Genomic DNA, 26,901 nt, shown 5'->3' with positions numbered 1-26,901 from the left:
CTTGTGTCTGTGCGGTAGCGTGACGTGGCGCGGGGTGTCGTGTGATTGCAGAGCGGTGTGAGCCGGCAGGGAGTGGGTGGTGTGCCACGCTGTTGCGGTGTGTGTTGTGTGCTGTGTTGGCTTGCAGCATGTGGTCCACCCTGGCATGATGTCGCGTGGTCACACTGCAGTGTGGCACCACGTGGCCACAATGGCATGGAGTGGTGTGGTCCACCAAGGTCTGCCATAGAATGGCATAATCCAGCATAGCCACAACAGCATGGGGTGGGATGGCAGGGTGGCACTGCCTGGTCACAACAGTGTGGGTGCCACAATTCAGCATGGCACAGCACCGTGTGGCCATGGCAGCATGGGGTGGCATGGTCTACCAATGGCTCAACCATGTGCTTGAGTCCAGCATGGCCACAACAATGTGGTGTGGTCACTGGCCAAAACTGCATGGTCCACCAGGGCCACAAGAGCATTGCACAGTCCAGTAGGACCACAGCAGCATGGCATGGTATGGCCTAGTTTAGCATGGCACCACAGGGCCACAACATGATGTAGTTTCTCTGGGCATGGCCCAGGATAGTATGGAACAGCCCACACATGGATCTTCTCTCCCACGGCTGTGCACCCCATAATGGTTGACATGGGCTGGGAAAACAGAGGACTTGGAGACATGACATCAGCAGGTTGTGCCTTTATTTCAGTGACATTACAAACCCCCATTCCCCTCCACTCCCAACAAGCCCTTAGGTTGGACACTCACTGATCATCACATCAAGACCCCGAACTCACAATGATATAGGGTTTCCACCCTACCACAGTGCCATCCACGAGGTCCCCACCTAGACCCACATCTATCAGGCAAGCTGGTGGCCTCAGCTGCTCAGCCATTCCACGCAGGGATGCCAGCCCGTCGGGATGCCAGTGGCCTTGATTCTGAGTGCGGGGGAGAGTCACTGGCCTGGGGCTGAGTGAAGACACGGTTGCGGGCACCATAGGGCCCACGGTGCTGCCGGCATGGTGGCAAGCAGAAAGGGGCCCTGAAGGCCTCCTGGAAGCCCCGTCGGAAGTTCTCATTGAAGTAGCCATAGATGATGGGGTTGGCACTGCTGTTGAAGAAAGCCAGCCAGTGGGCAAAGGGAAAGACGTAGCCGGTGATCAGGTGCAGCTGGTGCTCGCTGAGGTGCCCGTAGTCTGTTAGCAGCATCAGTGTCCAGAGGGGCAGCCAGGAGAGGGTGAAGAAAAGGGCCATGATGATGAGCATGTTGATGACCTTTGCCTTCCTACGGGACACCTTCCTCCCCTCGGGCTCCTCAGGCCGGGTGCTGTGGGTGGGAGCTGCTGACTTGAAGAGCTTGAAGGCAATGCGGGCATACATGATGACAATGAGGGCGAGGGGTGCCACGTAGATGTGAGAAAAGAGGACGGTAGTGTAGATCTTCCTCATCTCTGTCTCGGGCCAGGCCTCCCAGCAGGAGTAGAGGGGGTAGGAGTTGTTGTAGGTATCCACCATGAAGTGGTGCTCCTCCCTGGTGACAGTTAGGGTGATGGCGGAGGGGCACATGATGAGCAGGGCCAGCACCCAGATGATGGCAATGGTCACCAGGGCTTTCCTCAGCGTCAGCTTCTGCCGGAAGGGGTGGACGATGCAGCGAAACCTGTGGGGTTGGTGGGACCTCCTTGTCACACCTCACAGAGGTGGCCAGCTGCATTAGCATGGCTTTGACCTGGAGGCCCTTTGAGTTTCCTGTTCACCATCACCACATCTTTGTGGGCATACTGGGAGGTGAAGAGAGTGGGGATGTGGTGCTGCATGGTGTCCAAGCTTGGGAAGAGGGCCATGCCCACAATGGGATACCCCAAAGGAAGGAAGGTGGCCAGCACCCAATGGTGGGACTGGAGTGTTACATGCACTGGGAGTTGCCCAAACACCATGCAGGATGAGGTGTCAGGATCCCCCCATCCCAACATACCTCTCCACTGCGATAGCCACCAGCGTGAAAACAGAGGCGGAGACAGACATGCCCTGTACCAAGCCACTCATTTTGCACATGGCATTATCAAAAGGCCACCCTGCAAACACAGAGGGAGTGTTGGGGATAGTGGGCTGGCCACTGTCCCCATGTCTACCCACATCAACCCTGAGAATGAACATTTGCCTCATCAACATCCACAAGCAGCTCCCTCTAGATGTCCCCATCCACCATGTGATGGTAAATCCTGGTCCTAAGCAGGGGAAGCTGTATTTTTTTTCTTGTTATTCATACAAACATGGACTTCAGCATACAAAAAAAAAAAAAAAAAAAAAAAGAAAAAAGGAAAAAAAAAAAGAAAAAAGAAGAAAGGTTTGCATTACACTTTCCAGAAGGTTAAAGAGCGAGGTGATATCACAAATACTCACCCTTGCCCTTTCTTCTGCGTTTCTGTTGGACTCCAGCTGTTATCGGAGGGACTGACCTTTAGGTCCTCGTTCCTCTGGGCTTTAATTTGTTTTCCCTGCTAAGGTGCAGGTGTGGCACAGCATTGGGACACAGATGACATCATAGGGCCACAATGCTATAAACCCCTTTTTACCTTTGAAACATGGTGTAGTGAAAAAAGACTCTGTGGCCCCTTGGAAACAGGAAGATGTGACGCCCTGCCTTGCCTGGGACTGGGGCCACAATTAATAAATTGCACGTGGCAATCAATACATAAATACTCTGCCCTGGCTGTGGCTTGTTTCACTCAATATAATGGAAAGCAGCATTACGGCTTTGAGCCTCCATCAGATATGGCTGAATGCCCACCTGCCACCCTCCTTGAACTCAGCACAAAAAATGGGAGAGAGTTTTGGAAGCAGCCTCCTAGGGAGAGCAAGGAGAAGGTGGGTGGGTGTCTTCCAACACTTCCCTTCCCCATCACGTCTCGCCCCGTGCCCTGCTCACCCGTGATGAGGTTGTCCACCAGAGTTGTAGGCATGCAGAAGATGCCCACCAGCAGGTCGCTGATTGCAAGGTTGAGGATGAACATGTTAGTGACCGTCCGCATCTGGCGGTTCTTCACCACGATGAAGCACACCAGGATGTTGCCAATCATGCACATGAGGAAGATGAAGGTGTAGGCTAGGATGAACATCACAGCCACGGGCGAGGAGTGCTGGTAGTATGCCAAGAAGGTGTAGTTTTCCTTCAGGATGTGGCTCTCACTGGCATTATCCCAGCTGCCATTGAAGGTGTCTAAGGAAGGGAAAGCAGAAAAATGAAAATGGAAGGGGATGAAGTAATAGTTCCCTTCTTTTCCTAATGCCCTCGGAGGTGAGGAGTCCCTGCCATGACTCTAGCTCCAGCACGTGGGGCTGGGTTTGTTCATCAGGTGGGATCATCTGTGCTGTGGATGTTCCTCAAAGCTCCAAATTAATTTTTGATCAGTGGTTAAAGAAGGCCAGCAGGCATCTTGTTCTCATGGGGTTTTCCTAGGGATCATGCAAGGAAAGCAGGGCATGGTGAGAAGTCCATCTCCTGCTGCACTACACTGCTCAGACCATGCAGGAGATGCATCTGTGTGGACTCCCACGCAGTCGGTACAGGAGCATGCGGAGAGTCTGGGAAGGAGGACCCCCTGTACTGTTCTTCCACATGCAGCCTTAATTATACATAGTTATTATTATTACCTGCGGCCAGGAGAGCTCCTGCTGGATGGGGGAACGTCATTTTGCTGCTGCAGACCTACTGGGGGAGCAGATCCGCGCACCGGTCCCCGGCAAGGATGTGGGAGGCTGCTGAGCAGGGGGGAGACTCACCCTGCATGCTCATTGGCTGCAGTTTTCAGGCAGGAAAAGGGAAACGTTGGACTGGGCAGCAGCAGAGCCCTCAGCGGCACTGCCTGATACCTATATGAAGCCCAAAACTTTGCCTGACTTTATCACCGCGGGCTGCAATCCCTTGCAGCATTGTCGGGTGAGAAATTAGAGGATTCTCCGAGAGGGAACTGGAAGGAGAGGTGAGAATAAAAGGCTCTGCGCCGGATGGGGACGTGTCCTCCTCACACTCCTCGGCGGTGGGGACACCCCCGGGTCGATGGGGAAGGAAAAACCGCAATGAGAGGAAAAGAGATTTCTGCTTTGTGACTCACCCCCGCTTGGCTCCGGGTGCCGCAGCGCCTGCATCGGGAGATGGGGAAGAAGGTGTCCTCCAGCCGGGGGTCCCCGCCGCTGAGCATTGCTCCTGTGCCGCCGTCACCGCTGCTTGCGGATGCGGCAGCAGCTCGGGGAGGGGAAAGGGAGGGGGGAGCATCCTCCCATTGCCATGGATACCGGGGTACCCACAGGCGGCTCAGCGGTGACGGAGCCGGAGCAGCTCTGCTCGCCCCCAGCGCTGCAGATGCGTTCATCTGGCTGCTCGGGTCCCCTTGCCCCCCCCCCCCCCACTGTCACACCTGGGTGTGTAGGGCAAGGCAGGTCCAGAAGTCACATGCTGCCCTGCGTGGTGGTGGGCATCCCACGGCCCCTTGGGGGAATCCTCCGGCGTGCTTCCTCCTGGCACAGTATGCAGGAAAAGCTTTCCGTGCTACATTCCAGTGCCTGGGAGCTAAAGGTCCTCCTAAACGCCCTGCAGCACCCTCCTGTGACCCCCCTGCATCCTGTTCAGAGTCCCCCAGCACCCCCTACAGCCCCCCAGCATCCTCTCGGCAACATCCCAGCAGCCCCTTGGCACCCTCTTTGCAGCCTGAACACATATATGCACATGCACCCATCGCGGGGACTCTGTGGGGACTCAGGCTCCTTCCAGCCCATTGCTGGCAACAAATAATCCATCAATGCAGGGAACACAGTGCACATAACACATTTAATCAGGCAGTGGGCACATCGTGCCAGCAGCTGGAAGCCATGGGGAGCTCCAGGGCCAGTGTGCACTCCTCCGGGCGCCGGGCAGCAGGGACACGTCAGGCTGTGGGGACATTGCCCTCAGGTGACAGCAGCAGCTCGAAGGGGACCAGGGGCCGGACGAGCAGGCGTACAGCAGGGCACACAGGGTTGGCACGCAGGTTGAGGCTCCTCAGCGAGGACATGGTGGCCAGAGCCTCTGTTGGCACCTCTGCAAGGGAGAACAAAGGGAACAGGATTTGGGGAGGGAAGGGTGTTTTTATTTTAAACAAACAAACAAACAAAATAAAAATCGAACAGGTTAAATGCAGCTGCAAAGCCCAATGCTGCTCATGGCAATTAGCATAGGCAGCAAGGAGCAGCAGCAGCCTGCACCCTGCTGCCTGCTTCTCTCTCTCCCTGCCCTGCTTTCCCAAGCAGAACGGGTGGAAAGGAGAAAATAGGCATTAAAACACAGCAAGAAAGAAAACAAGAAGCCTCTTTCACAATTAAAGCCATCAGTGATTTTCCTCTGATTAGAATATAATAATAACAGTAAAAAAAAATCCAGCTAGCTGGGATGAAAGGCTGCTGGGGAACCAGCAGGCATCGGAGGAAACCAACGGTGTTCCAACCGGGGAGTGTGCAGCTGCGTGGTGACATCAGCCTTAAGCATGAAAGATAATGCTGTGGTATCACTGCAAGGAGCAGGGAAAGGGTTAAGAGCCCTGACGTTAATATATGCATCACTACTCTGCAGGTTAAGAGCTCCTTGAGATGAAAGGGGTGGCAGGCAGCACTGAAGGGCTTCTTCCGGAGCCCAGGGCTGCAGGCAGGCACTAATCGATGTGCTCATCCTCCCATTTCCCTAGAGAACATCACCCGCTGTGCTTCAGCGTCCCCCAGAAGACTGAGAGCCCTGAGGCAGATATCTTGAACCTGGCTTGGCCCGGAGAGCAGCTTTGTCTCCAGTGCAGCAGAAGTGAACGGGCAGAACCAGGAACCACGTGTGGTTGGGATGGCAGCATCAAAACCTGGTGCTGCAAAGCCACCACCAATCAACCTCCATCCACCTTCTGTAGACTGCCATGCTTTTATCCAGAGCAGGATTCTCAGTTTGTTATGGAACTGAGTGGCGAGACCTGGGTCCTGAGTCATAAAAGGTGGACAAACCACCTTCATCCCCACACCACTCAGACATGGTATGCTGGCTGCAGGTTGCTAGATAACAGCATGAGGATGAGCTTTCAGATGCTTCAGCATCATCTCCAAAGACACAGAGATGATGCCGGTCTTCTACCAGCCGCAGCAGTGGGCAGAGGGTTCAAAGCCTGCATGGCCATCAAGGTAAATGAAGATGTGTGCTGGCTAAGCTCATGCTAATGGGTTCTCCTCAACTCTCCTTTGCTGCTGTGCACAGGGAAGAAGAGGTAAATGTAAATAAAAGCTCATAAATCATCCAGAAAGCTCAGCCTTTGAGGCTCTAGAGTGGACTCCATTGTGGTCCCAGACCATACAGCCATGAGCCATCAAGCGGAGGAGCCCGGAGGGGTGGTGAGAAGGGACACGGTCACACACACCAGTTTTCCTCCCCAGCACCCTCCCTCTCACCTGCGATCTCGTTCCCTTCCAGATTGATGCTCTCCAGTGCAGGGGCAGCCGCCAGGGCCTCAGGAAAGTGCCGGAACTTATTGTGGGCCAGGTTGATGGTGCGCAGGTGCAGCAGGGAGCCCAGCTCCTGGGGCAGGCGGTGCAGGAGGTTGCCCTCCAGGTTGAGTTCTGGAAGAGGAACAAAGCTGACCCTCCATTCTGTGCAGCAAAGCTCCCAGTGGAGGAATCCTCCAGGGAGCCAGGGCTGCTGTGAGAATCTGTATGTAACATGGATGTGCTTAGGCTGGTGTTGTGCTGACAAACTGTCTCCTCTCTAGACAAAAGATGCCGAGGTATTGGAGAGTGTCACCGAATCATAGAATGGCTTGGCTTGGAAGGAACCTTAACGATCATTGCGCTCCAGCTCCCCTGTCGTGAGCCGGCAGCCCCCCACCAACTGTGATCCAGAGCCGTGGGATGTGGCACTGAGGCACGTGTGCGGTAGGACGGTGGGGGTGGGCTGGGTGAGCCGAGGGCTTTTCCAACCTCGGCGGTCCTGCGACGGCAGGCCGGCCGCGCTTACCTCGCAGCTGGCTGAAGGTGGTGGCGAAGCGTGCGCCGAGAGCCTTCAGCTCGTTGTTAGCCAGCGAGATGCGGTGGATGCCCTGCGTGACGCTGCGCACCGCCTTGTAGATGCCGGCGGGGAAAGACACCAGCTTGCAGTCGGCCAGGTCTGCGGGGACAGCCGGGTGAGCGGCGGGGGCAGCTGCACGGCGCCCTGCCCCAGACTGCCAAACACGCGGCCCTCCTGCACGGAGGGGCCCCGCCGCACCCCGACGTGGTGCGGGGACGGAGCAGCGCGGCACCCCGCCGGGGCTGCGTCCTTACCCAGCGTGTCGCTTTGGCTCTCCACCGTCTCGTTCACCCTCCTGGCCACGCGGGCCACCGCCTCGCCCATCCTTCTCTGCATGGGGGCGGACGGGGGGGGACACTGCGGGCGCGGCGGAGGCGGCGTTCCCCGCTGCTAAAAATAAAGCGCTGGGACATGTGCTCTGCCGGGGCGGCCGGGGGGTTGGGAGGAGCGCTCCGCGGGATCCACGGGGGGCTCCGCGGGAGCGCGGCTTCGCGTAGGGCGGCCGGGAGGGCTCGGGCTCTCCGTCGGCCTCCCGTCCGAGATAAAACCGTGCGGACCGAGCCACGTGGCGCCGCTCCCCGCGGCGGGAGCCGAACCCGGTTCCCCGGCCGGGAGCCAGGCGCCCTCCTCCCCGTCGGACCACGTGTGGCGGCGGGCGGGGATGGCGCGGCCCCGCCCCGCGGGGACAATAGCGCGGGGCCATGGCGTCGGCGGGCGGCCGCCAGCACAGCCAGAGCCGCGCCATCCCCGCCCGCCCCGCGCCGCACGGCGACGCCGCTTCGCTGCCGCCCGGCTGCTGCACCACGCCCGGCGGCACGCTCTTCTCCACCACGCCGGGAGGTAAGCGCGTGAAGCCCCGCGCGGCGCCCCGAGTTGCAGCGTTCCCCGCGGCTGGGCCCCGGAGGAAGGCTAGGCCGTGCCGCCCGGAGGGGGTGAGGCTGCGGGCGGGGGGGGGCACGGGGTCGGCGGGTGTCCCTAAGGGCGGCACGCCGCGGGGGAGAGCGCACGGGTGACACGGACGCGTCCCCCCGGCCCTCCCGCCGCAGGCACACGCATCATCTACGACCGCAAGTTCCTGCTGGAGCGCCGTAACTCGCCCATGGCGCAGACCCCGCCGTGCCAGCTGCCCGACATCCCCGGCGTCACCAGCCCCGGGGCCGGCGACGAGCCCAAGGTCGAGCCCACCAGCCCCAGCAATCAGGACGGCAAGCCAGTGGCCGGTAAGCGGGCGTCCCCTCCCGGGCGTCCCCGACCCGTGGGATGCCCACGTGCTCCTCTTGGTGTCTCTTGCAGGGGACGACGCGCAGTTCGAGATGGACATCTGACCGGGCGCCCGCCGCTCTCCTTCGCCATTGCCCCGTTTATTGGTCCGTCGTTTTGTTGTTGTTTTTTTTTTTCCCCTCCCGTTTCGTTTGGGTCTTTCACCGCATCGCCCCACTCCATCCCCTTCCCTTAACTGGTCTTAAGGAGCAGCGCCTGGAAATGGAGGTGCTGTCCACAGGGCTCCCATCCCGGGCCTTCCCTGGGAAGTTTGGGAAGTTTCAGCAGCCACGGCACTGGGAAGGCACCGGCACCTCCGTGCCCTGCAAACTCTTGGGTCCAGGTTAGACCCCTCTGGCACCTGGGCTCCCAATTTCTATGGGGCCGCACGTGGCACAGAGCCCTCAGCTTTCCACTTTTTGGTACTAAAAAGAGGGACAACCACAATATGGGGAGAAAAGAGGGTCGAGCGGCAGCGTCTCTTCCCTCAAACCCCAGTTTGTGCCATGGGGTTTGGGGTGGGCTTCATCGCCGGGTGCTTTGGGGGACGCTGTGAGCAAGTGAGTGTGAGTGGAAGTACGGTGTGCGTGCGGCTGAGTGCTTGTGACACACACACAGATATATATATGTTATATAGAGAGAAATATATTTTTCCTTAAAACATTGGCCCTCGGGGGTCCGGTGCGGCCCTGGAGCAGCCGGGGGACACAGTGTGGTGTGAGGAAGGTGATGGCCATCAGCCACGCAGTGCCTTGCGGGACAGCTGCTCTCCGAGCCAAGAAAAGAAAACCAATCAAGGACAAAGCGAACTTTCTACAGCTTTCTACGACGTTTCTATGACTTTCTACTGATTATTTTTCTCTTTTTGTTTTGTTTTAAACGGGATTCTGGCTGAAAAGCAAGGAGTGCCCGGCATCTCGGGGCGGCTTCTCTGCTGTTCAGGGTTGTCGGTGGGTTTTTTGGTTTTCCTGTCTCCTGCACGGGAGGAAGAAATCTGCCACCGGTGGTTGCTGTTACAGTGAGGTCAATAAAGATCTGGGTTCTACGACAGCGACACGCGTGGGGTTTCTTTGGCCTTAGCCCCATTTATCCATGCGGTGACTGCTCTTCTAAAGCTGGATGTTTGCAGGGCAGAAGCATCTGCAGGGCATGGAGGTTCCTGGATGTGCAGCTGGAGAGCTACCAAGGAAAGTCCCTCTGGGGACGTCCCGGCAGATGGCATGAGATGGCAGATGGCGTGACCGTGAGGCGCTGTGTCAAAAAGCCGTTCCAGAAAGATCCGAAATGTTGTTTTTCTGATGGTGGTTTCCAAGACCAGGTGCAATGCTGGGACAGACGCAGTGGAAAGGTGCTTCGGAGGCCTGCACTGTCACCCTGTTCAGCCAAGGAAAAGAAAACTAATAGAAGGAAGAGGATAAAAGGTTTGCTGGAGCAGGGAAGGAGGGCAGATAGCCGCCCAGCGTGGGTTTTCACCTCCTTTTCTGAGCTTTAGGAGAGCAAGGGGTGCTTTGGGGTTCCGCATCTCACCCAGAGGCTTGCAGCAGTGCCCCATAGCAGTGTGACTGTTGAGTAAACTGCACATTCCCAGCCATTCCACAAGCTGGTGCGACATGCATTTTTGCCCCAAGCTTTGTGTGAAGTTGCATTTAGCATCAGGGCACGGCATCGCTGTGGGTTCACATTTCCAGCCAGTGTCTGAGTTGCTGGGGCCTGTGAAGCTCAGGCTCCTGCAGGCGGGGATAAGCCCTCAGTGCTCCATAGTGTTGGGGCTGCTCACACACCCTGATCCCCAGACTTTACCATTTTCGGGCTGCCTCTGGGCTGCGTTTACATTCCTTCCCCTCCTTCCTGGTGACACCGACAGCTCCTTCTCCCTTTTTCCTTGGCCTGTTGGGCTTCTGTAAATATTTATGCGCCGTGTTGGCGGTGCCTGCTGCAGGGCTGGGGCATTTCGGGTCTTCAGATGAGGCTCCTGAGTCCTCCCTGTGGGGCTGACGTGCTTCAGGTGGATTGTATGATTACATAGGAAGGACAAATGCACGGGGACGTGGCTCAGTTGAATTGAGTGATCTTAGAGGTCTTTTCCAACATTTATGACTCTAATTCAATCCTATGAACGTGCTGGGGGCTGTAGGATGTTCGGGGACAATGTACCAGGGCATCTCCAAGGTGATGGGAACTATGGCTGCGGGACTGCTGTACACTATGGGGTTCCTAATGGGGCTGAGTTCTGCAACACACTGGGGGGGCCTTGAGCAGAAACGAGCTGGATCTGGGGCTTGAATAGTGCCAGGGAGACCCCGAGGGGTTGCAATAAGCTGTGGGGCCTCAAAGTGGAAAGGTGCCGACCCCAAGGACAGCGGGCTGCAACGCGCCATGGGGTCCCGGGGGCCACGGCGTGCCGATCCTCCCCCCAGCCCCAGGCTCAGCCCTTGGGAGCAGGGAGGTGCCACGGCGGGACGCGGGCGGAGCCGGGAGGCAGCGGGCGGAGCCGGATCGCAGCGGGGCCGCTTAAACCCGTCCCGCCGCCCCGCCCCACACCCGGACCGACGGTCGGAGGGACGCGCGGACGCAGGCGGTGGGCGGCCGTGGGGCTGCTCCGCCAGCCCGGGCCCCGCAGCCCCGATGGGGCCGGCCCGGAGCCGCCCCCGGCAGCGCTGAGCCGCACGGAGCCGCCAGGTACCGCTCTGGGGGAGGGCGGGAGGGGGGCTGCGGGGATGCTCGCATCTGCATCCCTCAGTCGCTCCCTCGGGGGAACCGCGGGCCGAGAGCCCCGTGCAGCCTCTCGCCGTGTGCGGGGCAAAGCGGTGGGGCGGCAGTCCTGGCTGCATCCCGCAGCGCTGCGGGGTTGCTCTCCCGTCGTTATCCCGAGGGGTGCCGCTCCGGGCTTTCTAGGAACGGCTGCGAAGCGCTGTAGGCATGGCTGGTTTCGGTGGGTTTGGGAACCGAGCAGCTCCGGATGAGCTCTGCGTTTCCGACGCCCCGCGGTGGTATTTCTCACCTTTCCTTTGAGCTTTCTTTGCACTGAAGCGAGCCGCTTCCTTCCGGCGCAGCCTGCTGGGAGAGGACCCCGTTGGAAGGGACTGTTGCGGTCAGCGGGCTCAGCTCCAGTTTGCAACTCGAAAGGAGCCGGGCCTTGATTCCTTCTCCTTTTCCAGCTTTTAAACGAGTTACTTTGTATCCATTTACACGGATTTTAAGCCGTTCAGCGTGCCTCCCACTGCTTTCCTCCCGACTGCTCCAAACCCAGCAGGCTCCCTCCTGCCGCAGAGAGGACGTGCTGTCCCATGCCTTCCATGGCTTTTTTTCTTTCTTTCTTTTTTCTCTTTTATTTTTTTTTCATAGGATATGTTGGCTTTTGGGATAAAAAGGGGCGAGAGAGCAGGGGCAGCACCGCGCTCCATCACTTCCTCCCTCCGGTGATGCCGCGTGCTCCCTGCTCCATCCGGCGGTGCTTCCTGCCCACCCCCACGACCCTCTGGGGAACGCCGCACGTTTCCCATTTTGGGGCTAAATCCCCGGTTTTGGGGCAGCTCAGGGCAACGGCCCTCTTGGCACAAAGCTTACCCCAGCAGTTTGGTGCCCTCGGTAATGGCATAGCCGTCCTAATTTAGGAAGCTGTAAACGAGCAGCTTGCAGGGAAGGGTGTAATTTGGGGGTTTCTCCCAGGGAGAGGCCGTGTTGCGTTAGCAGAGCTGAGGACAAGTGGCTGTGGCACCGGCTCCCCTGTAGACAGAGCAAAACCTGGGTGGGGTGCCCAGGATCAATGAGGTGCTTCCTTCCCCAAAACATTAAAAAATAATAATAAATCTTTGTATATTTTAAAATATAAATCTGAAATGCAACGCTGGGAGTGCAGCAGTGGTTTGTTTGTCCCTGTTCCTCCTGCTGACAATGAGGCAGCCAGGGCGAGTGCACGCTTCCTCCCACCGTGGCAGATGCATCCTGCAGCTGGGCCCCCCCGCTATATTTAGGCCATTGTTAGTGCTGGCCTTGGGCCTCCGCCAGCTCCCTGTGCCGTGGGGGTCGGACCCATATGTGGGGGCTGACACGGTGGGAAACAGAGGGGTGAGGTCAGGAGTGCGGGTAGGTGAGTGAGAGCGCTGCTCTTTTCCACCGCTTTGGTGGAGAAGGGCTGTATGGTTTGCAGCTAGCAAGCAAGCAGCAGGATTTATTTATTTTGGTTTAGAGGAAAGAAGTGGCTTTTCACAAGGCGGCCAACAATCTGGTCTTGGTGACAAAGCCTGTTTGCAAGGCAGCACAGCAGCCTGCAAAAGCATCTGAGGGTTGGGGTGCCGGTTACCCATCAGTGCACAGCTCCCAGCACATGCTGTGTCCACGCAGCCGAGCCCCAGCGCTGTGCATTTGCTACAGAAGCAAGAAAAGCGCCTTTTTCTTCCTGGGCTTAGCAGGAAGAACAGGCACTGCATTGTCCCAGGGTGGCCGAGCGTGGCGGGATGCTCCTGCCTGTCCTCTGCTCCCCTTTGGAGTCCTCTGTATGCATGCACATGTCTGCGGGCACTTGCTTGTGCATGCACATGCTGGCATGTGCCTCCGTGTGTGCACAGGAAAGCTGGTCGCAATCTCAGCGTGCAACAACAAAATGCAGTGTGCTGGGATTGAGCCTGGGAGGAAATCGCAGGTTGCTGGAGCATTTAGCTGTATTTTGCTGCTCTTCAAGCATTTCCCATGCTCATGCTGGGGCACAGGAGGCTAATGGCTGTCCTGCCAGGACGGGAAGCCGCAGGTCACTCTGCAGTGCCATCTGCTGACTCATCACATTTTGGGGGCTGGCTCCAGGGTTTCTCCTTTCCCCTCTTCCCAGCCTTGATGGCAGAGAAGCTGTGCTGGGGGATTCAGCTGTGGTGGGGCTGGACCCAGCTTGGAGGACAAGGGGAGAGAAAGCCTGTAAGGAGAGTGGGAAGGAAATCGGAGAGCACGGGAAGGGCTGGGTTCGTGTTTCTTCGGAAATGGGCCTCCCCTTGCCGTGCCGGGGCAGCTGAAAAAATTCCTCGCCCTTTACCATCCCCCTCCCTCCCATCCCGACCCTGTTTTTTTGTTGCTGTGCAGCCTGTGGATGATGGGCACGACCGCCAGCACGGCTCAGCAGACTGTCTCAGCCTCTGCCTTCGAGAGTGTGCACGGCATTGGCACCATGGAGGACCAGAGCACCCTGAGCATCCATTCTTTCCAAACCCTTGGGCTGCACAACAGCAAGGCCAAGTCCATCATCACCAACAAAGTGGCACCAGTGGTCATCACGTGAGTCCCAGCAGCCACCTGCAGTCCCTTCATGCTGTCTCCAGATTGGATGTTGTCCTTTCTTGGTTCATTTCAAACCCTCTCTATCTCCTGTTGCGTGCTCCCCTCTCTCTCCGTGCTTTTGGTAAAAAGAAATCCCTACTTATTTATTTTTGGGTAACCGTACCTCCTTCTGCATGTGTTTCCTTCAGGTACAACTGCAGGGAGGAGTTCCAGATCCATGATGACCTGCTGAAGGCCAACTACACAGTGGGACGCATCTCTGAGGCCACGCTGGAGCACTACCTGGTGCAGGTTGGCATTGCTACTTGTTGCTCCTGCATGCTTCCTGTGCTCGGATCCTGTTCCATCTTCTTTCTTATCCTGTAGGGGAAATATTTCATGGTCAGAGATGTGTACAGCAAGTTGGATGTCTTGAACACTACCAGCAGCTGCGGCGCTCCGAATTTCCGGCAGGCCAAAGGAGGCTATGCGGTGTTTGGTATGGGTCAGCCCAGCCTCAATGGTTTCAAGCTTGTGCTGCAGAAGCTGCAGAGAGAAGGTCACAAGGTTGGTGCAGTGGGAGCAAGCGTGGCCTTAAAGCAGAGCTCTTCTGCTCTTGTTTGTGGGAGAGGATCTGTAGATTGTTGTGGAAGTTGAGGGGATATGTGTGGAGAGAGTGGCCAAAACGCTCCATCTCCAGAGCTGCTGGCCGGTCCATGGAGGAGGCTGGCACTAGGGCACTAGGTTTTGGGAAGCCTTTTCCCCTGCTGCATGCTTGGTTGCATCCCTCATATCCCTCATCTGTGGCCATCTTTCCAGGAGTGTGTCTTCTTCTGTGTTCGTGAGGAACCCGTGCTCTTCTTGCGAGTGGAGAACGACTTTGTGCCCTACACGCCACGGGGCAAGGAGAACCTCCATGAGAACCTGCACAGTTTGCAGAGGGGGCTGTGTGTGGAAGACCTGGAGCTCACCATCCGCAAAGAGGTGATCCCCATGGGCTGGGGAGATGCTGGGGCTTTGGTAGGGTTCTCCATCTTCTGGAATGCAGCTCTGCGTTCTTGGGTGTCCAAGAAAGTGAAAAATCAGAAGCACTGAGATGGGGATTGTGCCCATTCTCCCCTTTGGACATCTCACGGGGATGGGTTTGAAGCAGCCAGATGCTGCGTGGGGCCTCCACCCGCATCCACCAGGCCCACAGGTGTTGATGGCAATCTCTATCTCCACTAGATCCACAACTTTGCACAGCTGAGCGAGGGCGTTTACTATGTGTACAATGACATCGAGCGCTTTCGGGATGAGCCGCACACTGTGCGGGTGCAGGGTGAGGAGGACATCCATGTAACGGAGGAGGTGTACCGCCGGCCCATCTTCCTCCTGCCCACCTATCGCTACCACCGCCTGCCCCTGCCTGTTGAGGGGGCCCCTCTGGAAGAGCAGTTCGATGCTTTCATCTGTTTCCTTAGGGTGAGCCAAGCAAAACCGTGGGGATTTTGGGGTGGGATTTGCTTCCCCAGTTTTCTGGGACTGGTGGGAAGGGATGTTACTCCTGCATTTAGGTAAAGGAATAGTCTCCACCCCAGGCAGAGTGCTGGAGATGCTCTTGGAATCCTTGCTTAGGTTGATTAATTTTGGGTGGGCTTATTTTGCAAGCCCTTCATGTTCAACAGTCACCAAACCAATGTGCAGGTTTGGTGTCACCATATTCTTCCCTCTTTTAAAATAAAACAGAAGTTTCCTGTGCAAAGTAGCCTGTCTGGGGGAGCAACAGCTGGAGGGGTCCCTGAGGGGGGGGGGTCCTACTTTCTTCCCCTTTTGGCTTCATGTAATAGGGAGCCTGCACACGTGATTGTGTCCTGTTTCTGCTTGTCCATGCCCCTTGCTGGAGGTGGTGATCTCTCACACCTCCCAGCATTCCTGCACACTTGGCTCCTGTTTGAGGGAAAATGGTTTGGGTTTGGTGCAAATGCTTTTGGTGGCAGGCCTTGTGTGGAAGATTTGGGATGGGTAGTGGGACAAATGATAATCCGTCATTGATTCATGGAGGAGGGGATCATCACTGATGGGGCCATGCCTCAGCCTGCTCACCATGAGATACTCATGCCAGCCTGTGCTTTCTTTGCTGTCCCTGGGTGCCATCCATCCCTGTCTCTCTTCCTCCTAGGAGAGCCCTGGCCTGCTGCTGCGGGATCCCAGCCGCCCCCCGCCAGCACTGCTCTTCAGCTGCCAGACTGGTGTGGGCAGGACCAATCTGGCCATGGCCTTGGGCACCCTCATCCTCCACCACCACCGGGGAGCAGCACCAAAGACTGAGTAAGTGAGACAGTCCCAGGGTGGTCAGGATGGCCATGGTGCTCATTGGTTTAATGGCCTCTTTCTCCCTTCTCCTTGGGTAGCCCCCTGCATCCAGCCAAAACACCGCCGAGGGCCAGATTTCGGGTCATCCAGAGCTTCATTGAGATGGTACCCAAAGGGCAACAGATGGTGGAGGAGGTAAGTAGGGGGGTCTGCCAAACCCATGCTGACCTCGGGGTGGGCAAGATGGGCTTTCTCTGCTCACCAGCACCTCCTGTTCAAGGTGGACAGTGTGATTGCCTCCTGCTCAGAGATGCACGACATGAAGGAGGCCATCTATGAGTCAAAGAAGAAGCTGGAAGGGATTGGAGAAGACTACCAGATCCAGGTACTACCTCTAGGGTGACTTCTCCATCTCCAAAACAGCTATGGAGCATCAGTCAGGGCCTCCTTTAGTGAGCCATTAATTAGAGGATTGCTCAGCTGCCTTTACAACCCTGCTCTGTGCATGGTAATTTATAGAAATGTTTTCATGAGCGGATTGGAAGAATGTAAATTATAGAAATCCAAAACTTCCTGTGCCCTGGAAGCTTCCCAGGGGTGTGTAAACCTTGAAGGTTGTGAAGGTTTGTTTTTTTTTTTCCTGTTTAAGAGCCATGAAATTAAGCAGGCTGGGGCTTTGGGGAAACCTGACTTTTTATTTTGAGCATTGTCCCTGGTTCTGGCAGATGCCCTTGAGACAGATAATACTCTGTGTCTTCGTTTCTGCCATCCTTAAAACTGCAAAATGAGTGGGTTGGGGTCCAGCATCTCCTCTGGCTTTTCCAGCTGGTCTTCTTTTGGCTGACTGAGAAGACTCATATCCCAGCTGCATTCCACTTTTAAATCCTCTTCCAGCTTTTCTGGGGATGAGTTTTTCCATTGGGGTGTGATGAACATGCCGCTAGAATGGGGGACCCCAGATTAAATCCTTCCCTGTTGATTTCCTAGGGTGGATTTGCATCTGCTTGGTGCTGCTTCATGTGATGGTGCATGTTGTTGTGTACAGCAGGGGGACTCTCTTGGCTACGGGGCCAAGTGTGGACAGAGCCATAGGGGCACACCTGGGTGCCCTTCTTGGGCACTCTGGGGGCAAAGGGTGATCTGGCTGACCCTCCATTCACACTGGGGAGGGCTGCTCTGTGTCTTCCTCGACAATGGAAAACAAGCGGCTGGGGATTGCTGTAAATTAGCCCAGAGGAGTGTTTATTTGAAGTCTGCACGTAGCAAGAGCACTTTTAAACAATGGAGAGGGGCCAGGAAAATGTGCTGGGTGATGTGGGTGGGGGGAGAGGAGCAGAGGAAAAAAGGACTCTGGGCACAGAGGATTTGGGGGGGCAGTGGGGGGGAAGAAAAGTTTGAGCTCCTGGAGTGATGGCACAGTGATGTGATGCTGGGTCTTGGGTGGGATGCTCAGCTCCATCCATGTAGCGCCTGGCCCTTCCTGGTCTGACCCTGGCATGACTCCATGCTCCCGGGCTCTGTTGTGGGTTTTAGGAGCCAATGTGCTGCTCTGCCTCTTGATAAATGACAGCAGGCTGGATTTGTCTTGTGGATCACAAGTAAATATTCATGACTCAATGCCATCGTGTTGGCAGTGCACAAAGCCTGCTTGCCAAGTCTGCCTGCTATGCAGGAAAGAATCCTCTGCAATTCATGTTCTGTCTTAATGGGGTTTCCATCATGTCCACGATGGGGATTTTGCTTGTAGGGAATAGGGGCAGAATGTGTGTGTCTCCCTGGGGTCTATCCCATGGACCATAATCTCCAAAGAGGCTTTGGAAGAACCTTGTGTAGAATTGGATACTGTTCTGCTGGTCCTGAGGTTTTGAGCTGGCATCCCAGGGGAAAACCCAGTAGTTTTTGGGGGAATCCCATAGCTCCCAGGGAAGCCTGATGACTGGAGCATCACAGCTGGAGGCCATAGTGGTGTCTAAGGTGGTGTTGGCACCTTGTGTTGATCAAACCCCTCTGTTTGGGTCTTGCTCTCCTACTAGCATCTGGACATTGTATCTCCCGGACAGGCAGGCAGCCTGTGTTGTGTTGGACCTGCTCCCAACATGTCCTTGGGTGAAAGGGAAGGCTTTGTTTGATCTGAAATGCAAATTTATAGCTCTAAGAATCGCTTAATATGGAAAAAAAAAATTGAAATGTTTCATTTAAAAACATAAATTAAAAGAAAAAGGTACCAAAAACTATTCCAGATAGGGTTCTGTAGCTTTTTTTCCCACTGTCATTCTCATGTGGAAGCAGCTTGGTGAAGTTAGTGTCAAAATGTTGAAAATCTTCTTGGGGACTTAAATGGCATTTCTGCCTCCTTTTTCCCAAATCAGTATGTAAAAACTGCCTCAGGCCAGCTAGCTGCTTGCTCATCCCCTCCTAAGCAGGCGTGTGGTGCTCTCCTGGGCTCTGGGGGGAGCTGCTCCTGCTCTCTGATCTACGATGGGCGTGATGAATGCCCTATGTGTTTGCTTTCAGGGGAACAGCACCAAAGAATACTTCCTCCAGAGGACTCTGAAGAGCCTTGAACGCTATTTCTACCTGATTGCCTTCAACTATTACCTTCACGAGCAGGTAAAGACCACATCTCCTGTCTGGGTGGTGGGAGGGCAGGGCAACGTCTCAAGCTGCAATGGGAGGAGGATGGCATCATCATTGACTTCTTTTTTGGAAGCATGTGGCGGGGGGTGGGGGCGAGCCCAGGCTGATGGCGTGCCCCCTCCCCGGCCCCATGCCGGCAGTACCCCCTGGGCTTTGCCCTCAGCTTCAGCAGGTGGATGTGCCGGCACCCTGAGCTCTACCGACTGCAGGCGAGCATGAACTCCTCTGAGCTCACCATCACCGGGGACCTCATCACCAAGGGAACGCGAGTGCTGGTGAGCGCCTCACCTGGGTGTAGGAATGGGGCTGGTTGTCTGCTGGGGTGGCACTGTCTTGGGGTGCTCAACCTCGGGGAGGTTTGGTGTGGTGGGAGAAGTAAGGGGTTCTCTGTGGTAAGGCAGGTGTTGAGTCTTGGGCCTCCAGGTACGTATCCTCAGCAAGGATGGGTGCGTTCCTATTGATGACCTGTGTACACCAGTGTGCCCAGCCCTGTCTGTTGTGCCACAGGTGGTGGACGAGCGCTTCTGCCCGGACGTGCTGAGCACTGTGAAGGAGATGAGTGTAGCCAATTTCCGACGGGTGCCTAAGATGCCCATCTATGGGACAGCGCAGCCGAGCTCCAAGGTGAGAGGCAGGTGCCTTGTGGCAGGCAGAGCCACCCCTCTGGGTGCCATCCTCTCACCTTGACTACCCCTTTCCCCAGGCCCTTGGCAGTGTCCTGCGGTACCTGACAGATGCAAAGAGAAAGCACTCGCGCATCTTGTGGGTCAGCCTGCGGGAAGAGGTGGTGCTGGAGGGGAACGAGCAAATCTACACACTCAGGGAGCCAGGAAGCCTTGACCAGCTCATCCCTGTGCCAGTATCCACACCTGAGCAGCTGGAGGTGAGCCTGGACTTTGGGGTACATCTTGGTGTGCCTGGTCCAGCTTTGGGGTAATGTGTTCTGGGTGTGATGCTTGTTGAAGGAGTCTTCTCTTTGCATATGAGCATCTTTGCTGGGGATCACCAGAAGCACAGGGGCTTCACCCCAAATGGTGCCAAGGGAAAGATGCACAAAGGTTTCACACTGGGGTTGTGTGAAATCTGCTCCCTGGTGTTGTTCACGGCTGGTGCTTCTTCCCTCTGTCACTTCTGTCCTCTTTGTTCCAAAATTTTACTTTTAATTTGACCTTGCATCACATTCCTGTGAGCTTTCTGCAGATAACTGGATGTAGGACAGAGGCATTCGGTCATGTCCCTTATGAGGGAAAGGCATCTCTCTGAGCCCTCATGAGAGAGATGTCTCTGGGAAATGAATATTAGATGGCCCCTCACCCACCATAGCTACTTGTTTGGGGCTTTTTTTAATATATATATTCTTATTGCAAAGGGGGTTTTGCTTCTAGCAGCATCTTGGTTGCATGGAGAAGTAAGGTAAGGTAAGAGAAGGGGTCTTGGGGATGGCAATGCCCTGGACAGAAGTGGCATCCAGGACCTGGAGTGTGAGTCAGTGTCAGGCTGTATCTTAAAACTTAGAAATACTGGGGGAGATGGGGGGGAAAACAAAACAAAAACCAAAGGGAACAGGTGAAAGAGGAGTAGGTCTGATGGTTCTGGTGGTGAGGTTTTTTCTGTACTTTGCAGAAACTTGAGTCCACGCTGAAGGGTGACCTGCTAAAGTCACAGAAATGGCTGGAGGTCTACCTGGAAGCAGAGAAGCAGATGAAGATGTTCAAGAGCTGTTTGACCACACAGGAGATCTTCAACCAGCACAAGAGTACCTGCCAGGGCCTGACCTACCGGCGCATCCCTATCCCTGACTTCTGTGCTCCCAAGGAGCAGGTAGCAGCATTGCCACCACATCTTCAACCTGCCTTCCATTTTTATTTATTTATTTTTGGCTGAGGGCAGGTGATGGGTGAGAGCACCCTCCTTAAAACCCTTGGTGTTGCTCTCACAGGATTTTGACCGGCTGCTGGAGGCGATGAAGAGTGCCCTGGCTGAAGACTCACGGACAGCCTTTGTATTCAACTGTGCCAGTGGCCGGGGCAGGACCACTACAGCCATGGTCATCGCTGTCCTCACGCTCTGGCACTTCAATGTGGGTACCAGTGCTTCCAGATGGTTGGGGGCTGTAGGGATAGTTCCTTTTTTTTGTTGCCTCTGTGTAAGCCATAGGGGAACTGTAGGAGGAGTGGAGATGTGCCCCCATTTATCCTGTTCCTGAGGAGTGGTGGGAGGCTCTGGAGGAATTAAGGGTTAAGGGTGGGAGAGATGTGGCTCTTCTCTTGCAGAGTAGATGGGGTTGAAATTTCAGGTGGCCAAGTGTGTAACACTCCATCCTTCTCTGCCTCCTGTAGGGCATCCCTGAGATGAGTGAGGAGGAGATTGTGAGTGTGCCCGATGCAAAGTACACTAAAGGGGAATTTGAGGTGAGTCTTGCAGCCAACACAGCCCCATGATGTGTAGGGTCTCCAAAGCCCTGTGAGACTTGCTTGGGGAGGATGGTTCTTTCCTGGGCTGGGGGATGAGTGTGGGCATGGAGTGGTTGGGTTGAGAGCAGCAGATGAAGACCTTGACTGTGCTCCAGGTAGTGATGAAGGTGGTCCAACTCCTGCCTGATGGTCACCGGATGAAGAAGGAGGTGGATATGGCCCTGGACACAGTCAGCGAGACCATGACACCTATGCATTACCACCTCCGAGAAATCATCATCTGCACCTACCGGCAGGTGAGCAATGCCCTTTTCTGCCATAGGGCTGATCCACCAGAACCCAAATAGGGCAGCCAAATCATGGATAAGAATGGGACCTCACACCAAAGCTGTGTGGCATGTCACCAGAGAGAAACCAGGGCTCCCAGGGTAGTGGCTTTGGGGGTGGTTCTTCACTGATTTTTCCCTCCCTCTGCATCAAAATAGGAGAATACAGCAAAGCCTGACAGCTCCCATGTGCTGAAGATTAAGTTGATAATTGATTTGCTACTCATTGTGGTGCCTTACCCAAAGCAATGGGGGCTTGAGCGTTGTGGTGGTCCGGCATCCAAACCAGTCCAGCATCCCTTGCTGTGTTGAATCCTGCATCCCATCCCTCCTGCTGCAGCCAGCAGAGGGCAGGGCTGCTCTGTTCTGTTCTCCTTCCATCTTTTCTGGCTCCTCCGATGTGAGGGGGAGGAACACCCGGGCGTCGCAGCTGGCCAAGCCATGCGCTTCTTGGCAGCCTTGCCTTTGCAGAGCTGTGATGACGGGGCGAGCTGCTCCCATTCATTAGCATTATTATTTTTTGGAATGCGGCCTCCTGCCCGTTCCCGCGACCTCCTCGTGCCCCTTGCTGGCACTTGGCAGCGAGGAGAAGCACATGGGTGTTCCTGGGCCATATCCTGTTTCCCAGCCAGCTGCATCCAGCCCACTCTGATGGCCTGGTGGGGAAGGAAGATAAGCAGGGAGTCATCCTCTGCCCTGTTCCCTTTGCCCCAGGAAGAGCCTTTTATTGCTGCCTAAGAGGTGATGTGTGCAAAAGTTTTAATGCTTTTTTTTTCCTTTTCCCAAAATCTGAGCCCAGGATAGGCAAGCTCTGTGGGGACATCTCTGCTCTGGCTGGCAGGTGCAAACTGGAAGAAAAGTGTGTGCTTCCAGGTGTACATAGCCCCACCGTGGGCAGGTTTTGGTTGCATCCTGCTTTTTGTTTAGTCTTGGGATGGTGGGAGCAATGTTTGGAGCCTTGCAAGGGACGTTCCACAGGGTCGGGGAAAACAGGATGGAAGGAAAATGTGCTCTGGTGCTCAGCTTGGATTCCTTCCTATCCCTTCCCATCCTAAACTGGGAAGAAAAAATAGATTGATGCCTTCCTTCCGCTGTTGGAGGATGTGTTGTTTGGGGAGGTTGATGAGTGCTTCTGCAGAAGCTGGTAGCAATAGCCGGCTGCTTCCTTTGGTCTCAGCTGCAGCAGAGATATCCAACAAGGCTTGCATGTTCATATGATTCACCTGAAGATGATGACACCCATTAGGTTCCTTGGCTTAGCGGGCATTTCAGTGGGGCCTTGTTGCTCAGTTGTTAGGTTGCTGTCTTTAGTGCAGTTGTTTCCTGGCCATCTCCCACCTTTTGGCTTCATGTTTGGTTAGAAACTCTCATCAGGATCTGCTCTGCGCAAGTATCTATGTGTACACTTCGGGCTGACATCTTTCCCAGTGCAGAACTGATCACGTGGTGTTGCTAGGAGTAGGGATCTTGAATCAGTTGGGGAAGGAAAAGTAACAAAGCATGGTTTTCAAGGATGGGAACACTTGTTTCCAAAACCAGTAGGGCATGGCTTGCATGTGAAGAGAGGCAGGGTGCTGGGCATGGGCATGCATTTAGTAACACCTCTTCTATTTCTGAGGGCTGTAGGGCACGAAGGGAAGCTTTTTATATGCTGGAAACCACAGCACTGTGAGAGCTTGAGCTGCTAAGCAGATTCTTGTCTTTCCTTGCGCTTGCAGGGGCGGTCAGGAAAGGATGAGCAGGAGCGGCAGTTGCTGCGGCTGCGGAGCCTGCAATACCTGGAGCGCTACATCTACCTGATCCTTTTCAATGCCTACCTGCACCTGGAGAAGAAGGACTCCTGGCAGCGGCCTTTCAGCCTCTGGATGCGTGAGGTAAGGCTTCAGTTTGGGGCCAAGATCTGGTGTGATGCAGTGCCTGGGGAGGGAGGGTGCCTGTTTTCTTGTCTGTCACTCACAGGTAGGTGTGCGGTGTGTGTTGGACCCAGCCAACCTGAAGTTAAAACCAAACGTTTGGGGATGTGCTCCCAGTGCTGGGAAAGCTCCAATTTCAACACATCTTGAATAAGCTATTAATTAACCCATGTGCATTGAGACACATGGAGTGTTAGGGAAATACTGCATCACTGCAAGGTGAGAGAACCTCATCCTTTGCCCCGTGCCACCAATTCATGATGGGCAAACATTCCTGGCTTTTAGGTTCTCCTTGTAGCCAGGCTAGGATGTCCAGCTTGTCCTTGCTCCAACTTCTTGATTCCTCCAGAAAGACTTCAAATCTGAGACACCTTTCTCAGGTGCCCCACTTGGGAAATACTGTGCTCTTTCCTTCCCCTGGGATGAAATGAGCCTCCCATGCCCCTGTTTGCTGGGAGAGGGTGCGCCCCACTGAGCATCAAAGGTCCCTTTGGCTGCAGCACAAGCGCTGCGCTTTCAGTATTTATTTATTTAAAAAAAAAAAAAAATTAAAAGCCCAACAAGGCCACATTGTAACTTTATTTCCGGAAGGGCGCCAAAGTTAACAAACCATAAAGCTGCTTATAAAACCCAGCAGCAGCAGCCGGAGGAAGGCACGGGGAGGGGTTGGTGCCATGCCGGCGCGGTGGGCTTTGGTCACTCAAGGAGATGCTGTGTGGCCATTCATCTGCAGCAAAACCAGCTCACCCTCTGCTGTGCTTCCAGGTGGCGGCTGTGGCTGGTGTGTACGAGGTGCTGGATGGGCTGGGCTTCCCTGAGCTGGAGCAGCTGGAGGATGAGGAGCCGATGCAGAGGCTACGTGGGCGCTGGAGGGCACAGAGCAGGGCCGGCTGGCCCAGCCGTGGGGACTTCATATAGGGGTAGAGACTGCGTGCACCCTGAATGAAAAGGGAGGGGAAAAAAAGAAACCAGGGAGAGGGGAGGGGGGGAGGGGAGAGCCTTTGAACATGAGAATTAAGGGTTCTTCAAGATGCAATAAAGATGTTGTAAATTAATCAAGAAGCTGTTGGATGGGTGCTTGTGAGTGAGGGAACTGGGCACTGGGGGAAGCGATGCATTGGAGCATCCAATGGTGTTTGAAGCCCTGGAGCATCCGTATCCGAGGGCAGCACTTGTGAAGACAGTGGGAATTCTGCCTCTGAGCATTAGGTTTTCAGAATATACATCTGGATTGCACCTGAAAACATAATTAATAGGCATAATGAGTGGATTCTTTTTTTTTAATTGGGTGTGAAATGATCAAGAAGGGACACAGGGCTCCCTCCTGCTGGCATCCCAGTGCTGGGGATGGCTGGAGACACCCGCTTTCATCCACTGCCAGCAGCAGGAGGTGCAGACAGTGTTGAGCAGAAAGGGGGGTGGCTGGAAAAAAGAAATACTTAAAAATAGCATAAGGTGCTTTTTATTTTTTTCTTTGTTTTTGGCTTAGTTCCTGCTGTGGCTGTGAGAGCCCTGATTTCCCCCAAGGTTCCCTCAACAGCATTTGATTTTCCAGCTTGAGCGGGCCTTTTGGTTTTGCTTTTCCTTTCAGGCTGCGTTCTTGTTTTGCTGGGTATTTTCTGCTGATTTTTGTATTGATGGAGATGGGCTCACAATGAGAGGCAGGGGGGAGGGCTGTGCCCCCACCCACACCCTCCCTAACAACAGGGGGGATGCTGAGCAGGGTCTTAATGAGCAAGTCTTTAATTGCTGCAGTCCCCCAGCCCTTTAATCTGGGTAATGAAGGCTGGAGATTTGCATCACCTGCACTGGGGTCTCAAAGGTTTTTTTCCGCTTTCCCACCTTCGTGACAAGCGATTTCCAACACGGGCCAAAAGCAATTGTCTGGAAGAAAAGGGCCGACAGGGTATGAATGCGTTTGGGTGTGAAAAGCGACTGTGCCCTATTTATTTTGAGGTAAGAACGTCATGGCTGCAGTGTGCAGGCATTCAGAGCCCTCAGCCTCAGGCATCCCGGCTCTGTGGGGATCAGGAATGCCTGCACCCAGCAGCCCCCAGCACACACCCTCGCTGTTACAGGGATAAGGAGGGCGATGTTTGCAAGCAGGAAGGAAATTGTGCTTCAAGGTGTGCCCCACAGCATCCCCAGAGGGATGCCCGGGTGGGACATGGAAATTCAACGCCTTTAGGAAAACACCCACATTTCACTGATGGAAAAAAGCTGTTTGCGTCAGTGAACGTGGGCATTGTGGGAGGGATGGGATGTGGGACCCTGCAGCTTGGGGAGGGACTGCAGCCACCTCCCCAGCCCTCTGCCTACTGGAGAAGGTGGTGTGCTGGGGGCTGGTGTGCTCGTGTGTGCTGAAACATGCCAGTGCTTAAGTGTTCTTGTTGTTGTTTATTCCCATTCCAAAGGCCACAAATAAGGGTATAATTGAATATACATGGGTATAATGAAGTGATATATACATAAGGAGTTTCTCTTTGAGGGGTAGGTGCAGTGCAGAGGGCAGGTTGGGGGCTGTCTGCATGTTAGGCACCCCATTTGTCAATGGGGCAGTGCCCCCCTCTATTCAGTGTATGCATGGAGGTTTTTATTTTTTGCTGGGCTTATGTTGGCCAACAGCCCTGACCCCATGGCCCTCTGCAGGTTCCCGTGTTTTCCCTTCTGCGCCACGCGGGAGGCTGCTGGACCTCAGTGAGGCAATGCATCTGTGTTTCATTTTCCAGCTAAAGAATAGCAATTAAGATGCTTCTGCAGAGCCAGGGCTTGGAAAACTAAAAATAAAGTCATTCCCTAGCAGCTCCAGCCTGCATCCATTAACAGCAACAATCCCAAAAGTTGGGGGCACGGTGCAGTGTGGGCTCGAAGCAATGTTTCCTTGCACATCATGAGGAGAAGGGCTGCTTTATGGTCCCTGCAGACATGAAAAATTAATCTTCCCTGTGTCGAGATGAAGCTGCATGGTGGCTTAGTGCGATGTGTGGCCGTGCAGGAGTGATGAGCAGTGTGGGGATGAGCAAAGCCCCAGGGGACACGGAGGAGGAGACGTGGAGCATCGCTTTGGGCTTCAAACAGCAGTAAGTGGGACGTGATTAAAAATGAATAACGTGTGCAAAGGGGGAAGGTGCATCTACCGGGAGAGCTGCACAGAGCTGGCCTTGTTCATTGCGCTGATCTCTCCAGTTCTCCACTGTTTATTTGGGATATTTGCCTGCTGAGTGGCTTGTGGTCAAACCCACCCCTTTGGGAGCCCATAGCTCACTGTGTCACTCCCGTCTCCACCACCCCACATTGCCATTGGGGTCCCTGCAGACATTTTGGATGTCAGGGGGTTTCTCAGCTCTGTCGGCTGGAGCGGCCGTTCCTAGAAGGAGAGCAACTTTTTCCCTTCTCCTTTCCCAGCAGGCTCTGGCAACCACCCAGTGCTGCAGGAACAGATCTCCCTTGGTCCGTTCCCATTGCGCGGGAAGGACTGATGGTTGGGTAGGTCGGAGGCCCTGGGCAGCCTGACCCAAAGGAACAGCATCTCCATCTTGAAGAATGGACGGATCCCTCTTTCCATGTTGCTCCCTCCCCACGGCGGCCTCCTGTTGTTTGGCGCGATGGGAACATGACCTGACGGCCAAGCCCACAGCCTCCAGCACCAAGCCCTGCGCTGCCACGCTCTTGTCCAGGCATGGTGGCCTCCTCAGTGGCTCCCCTCACTTCCATGGGGCTTTCCCCCATAGGCCCCCCACGCAGCCCTGTAGGCTGG

The 26,901-nt window shown here is 55.2% G+C and overlaps 4 protein-coding genes across 5 annotated transcripts; 2 read left to right on the top strand and 2 right to left on the bottom strand.

The window, feature by feature from the left end:
* Positions 1 to 658: 658 nt before the first annotated feature.
* On the bottom strand, positions 659 to 4,621 carry NPFFR1 (neuropeptide FF receptor 1). 2 transcript variants are annotated; one of them, XM_072339942.1, is made up of 5 exons: positions 4,102 to 4,211; positions 3,641 to 3,957; positions 2,916 to 3,206; positions 1,962 to 2,061; positions 659 to 1,646 (listed from the first exon to the last, which is right to left on the bottom strand). In XM_072339942.1, exons 2-5 carry the CDS (start codon positions 3,678 to 3,680, stop codon positions 872 to 874), a joined length of 1,206 nt encoding a protein of 401 aa, XP_072196043.1. In that variant the 5' UTR covers positions 3,681 to 3,957; positions 4,102 to 4,211; the 3' UTR covers positions 659 to 871. The 2 variants fall into 2 exon arrangements, with proteins under 2 accessions (XP_072196043.1, XP_072196044.1); XM_072339943.1 differs by lacking the exon at positions 3,641 to 3,957 and having other exon boundaries at positions 664 to 1,646; positions 4,102 to 4,621.
* A 166-nt stretch (positions 4,622 to 4,787) lies between these two features.
* On the bottom strand, positions 4,788 to 7,665 carry LRRC20 (leucine rich repeat containing 20). The gene is made up of 4 exons (XM_072340857.1): positions 7,310 to 7,665; positions 7,005 to 7,154; positions 6,443 to 6,610; positions 4,788 to 5,063 (listed from the first exon to the last, which is right to left on the bottom strand). Exons 1-4 carry the CDS (start codon positions 7,389 to 7,391, stop codon positions 4,912 to 4,914), a joined length of 552 nt encoding a protein of 183 aa, XP_072196958.1. The 5' UTR covers positions 7,392 to 7,665; the 3' UTR covers positions 4,788 to 4,911.
* Positions 7,666 to 7,734: 69 nt separating this feature from the next.
* On the top strand, positions 7,735 to 9,365 carry EIF4EBP2 (eukaryotic translation initiation factor 4E binding protein 2). The gene is made up of 3 exons (XM_072340277.1): positions 7,735 to 7,895; positions 8,102 to 8,275; positions 8,349 to 9,365. Exons 1-3 carry the CDS (start codon positions 7,757 to 7,759, stop codon positions 8,378 to 8,380), a joined length of 345 nt encoding a protein of 114 aa, XP_072196378.1. The 5' UTR covers positions 7,735 to 7,756; the 3' UTR covers positions 8,381 to 9,365.
* Positions 9,366 to 10,854: 1,489 nt separating this feature from the next.
* Positions 10,855 to 24,114, top strand: PALD1 (phosphatase domain containing paladin 1). The gene is made up of 19 exons (XM_072340155.1): positions 10,855 to 10,994; positions 13,386 to 13,577; positions 13,769 to 13,871; positions 13,947 to 14,126; positions 14,379 to 14,543; positions 14,787 to 15,023; positions 15,721 to 15,869; positions 15,953 to 16,049; positions 16,135 to 16,239; positions 18,369 to 18,464; positions 18,632 to 18,766; positions 18,999 to 19,115; positions 19,195 to 19,374; positions 20,115 to 20,312; positions 20,431 to 20,571; positions 20,831 to 20,902; positions 21,061 to 21,201; positions 22,950 to 23,105; positions 23,910 to 24,114. Exons 2-19 carry the CDS (start codon positions 13,393 to 13,395, stop codon positions 24,060 to 24,062), a joined length of 2,610 nt encoding a protein of 869 aa, XP_072196256.1. The 5' UTR covers positions 10,855 to 10,994; positions 13,386 to 13,392; the 3' UTR covers positions 24,063 to 24,114.
* Positions 24,115 to 26,901: the final 2,787 nt, after the last annotated feature.

Source organism: Excalfactoria chinensis, chromosome 6 (assembly GCF_039878825.1).
Source record: "Excalfactoria chinensis isolate bCotChi1 chromosome 6, bCotChi1.hap2, whole genome shotgun sequence".
In the NCBI taxonomy this organism is placed as follows: Eukaryota; Metazoa; Chordata; class Aves; order Galliformes; family Phasianidae; genus Excalfactoria; species Excalfactoria chinensis.
This window is presented reverse-complemented; position numbering and strand designations above follow the sequence as displayed.

Bases quoted from the DNA above. Each gene is read 5' to 3' on its own strand.
- NPFFR1 (XM_072339942.1), bottom strand. From the start codon at position 3,680: ATGACGTTCCCCCATCCAGCAGGAGCTCTCCTGGCCGCAG. The intron at 2,062-2,915 runs GTGAGCAGGGCA...CTGTGTTTGCAG, and splicing joins GGTGGACAACCTCATCACGG to GGTGGCCTTTTGATAATGCC. The intron at 1,647-1,961 runs GTATGTTGGGAT...CCAACCCCACAG, and splicing joins GTGGCTATCGCAGTGGAGAG to GTTTCGCTGCATCGTCCACC.
- LRRC20 (XM_072340857.1), bottom strand. From the start codon at position 7,391: ATGCAGAGAAGGATGGGCGAGGCGGTGGCCCGCGTGGCCAGGAGGGTG. The intron at 7,155-7,309 runs GTAAGGACGCAG...CTGTCCCCGCAG, and splicing joins GAGCCAAAGCGACACGCTGG to ACCTGGCCGACTGCAAGCTG. The intron at 6,611-7,004 runs GTAAGCGCGGCC...TTCCTCTTCCAG, and splicing joins CACCTTCAGCCAGCTGCGAG to AACTCAACCTGGAGGGCAAC.
- EIF4EBP2 (XM_072340277.1), top strand. From the start codon at position 7,757: ATGGCGTCGGCGGGCGGCCGCCAGCACAGCCAGAGCCGCGCCATCCCC. The intron at 7,896-8,101 runs GTAAGCGCGTGA...CTCCCGCCGCAG, and splicing joins CTTCTCCACCACGCCGGGAG to GCACACGCATCATCTACGAC. The intron at 8,276-8,348 runs GTAAGCGGGCGT...TGTCTCTTGCAG, and splicing joins GGACGGCAAGCCAGTGGCCG to GGGACGACGCGCAGTTCGAG.
- PALD1 (XM_072340155.1), top strand. From the start codon at position 13,393: ATGATGGGCACGACCGCCAGCACGGCTCAGCAGACTGTCTCAGCCTCT. The intron at 13,578-13,768 runs GTGAGTCCCAGC...TGTTTCCTTCAG, and splicing joins GTGGCACCAGTGGTCATCAC to GTACAACTGCAGGGAGGAGT. The intron at 21,202-22,949 runs GTGAGCAATGCC...TTGCGCTTGCAG, and splicing joins TCATCTGCACCTACCGGCAG to GGGCGGTCAGGAAAGGATGA.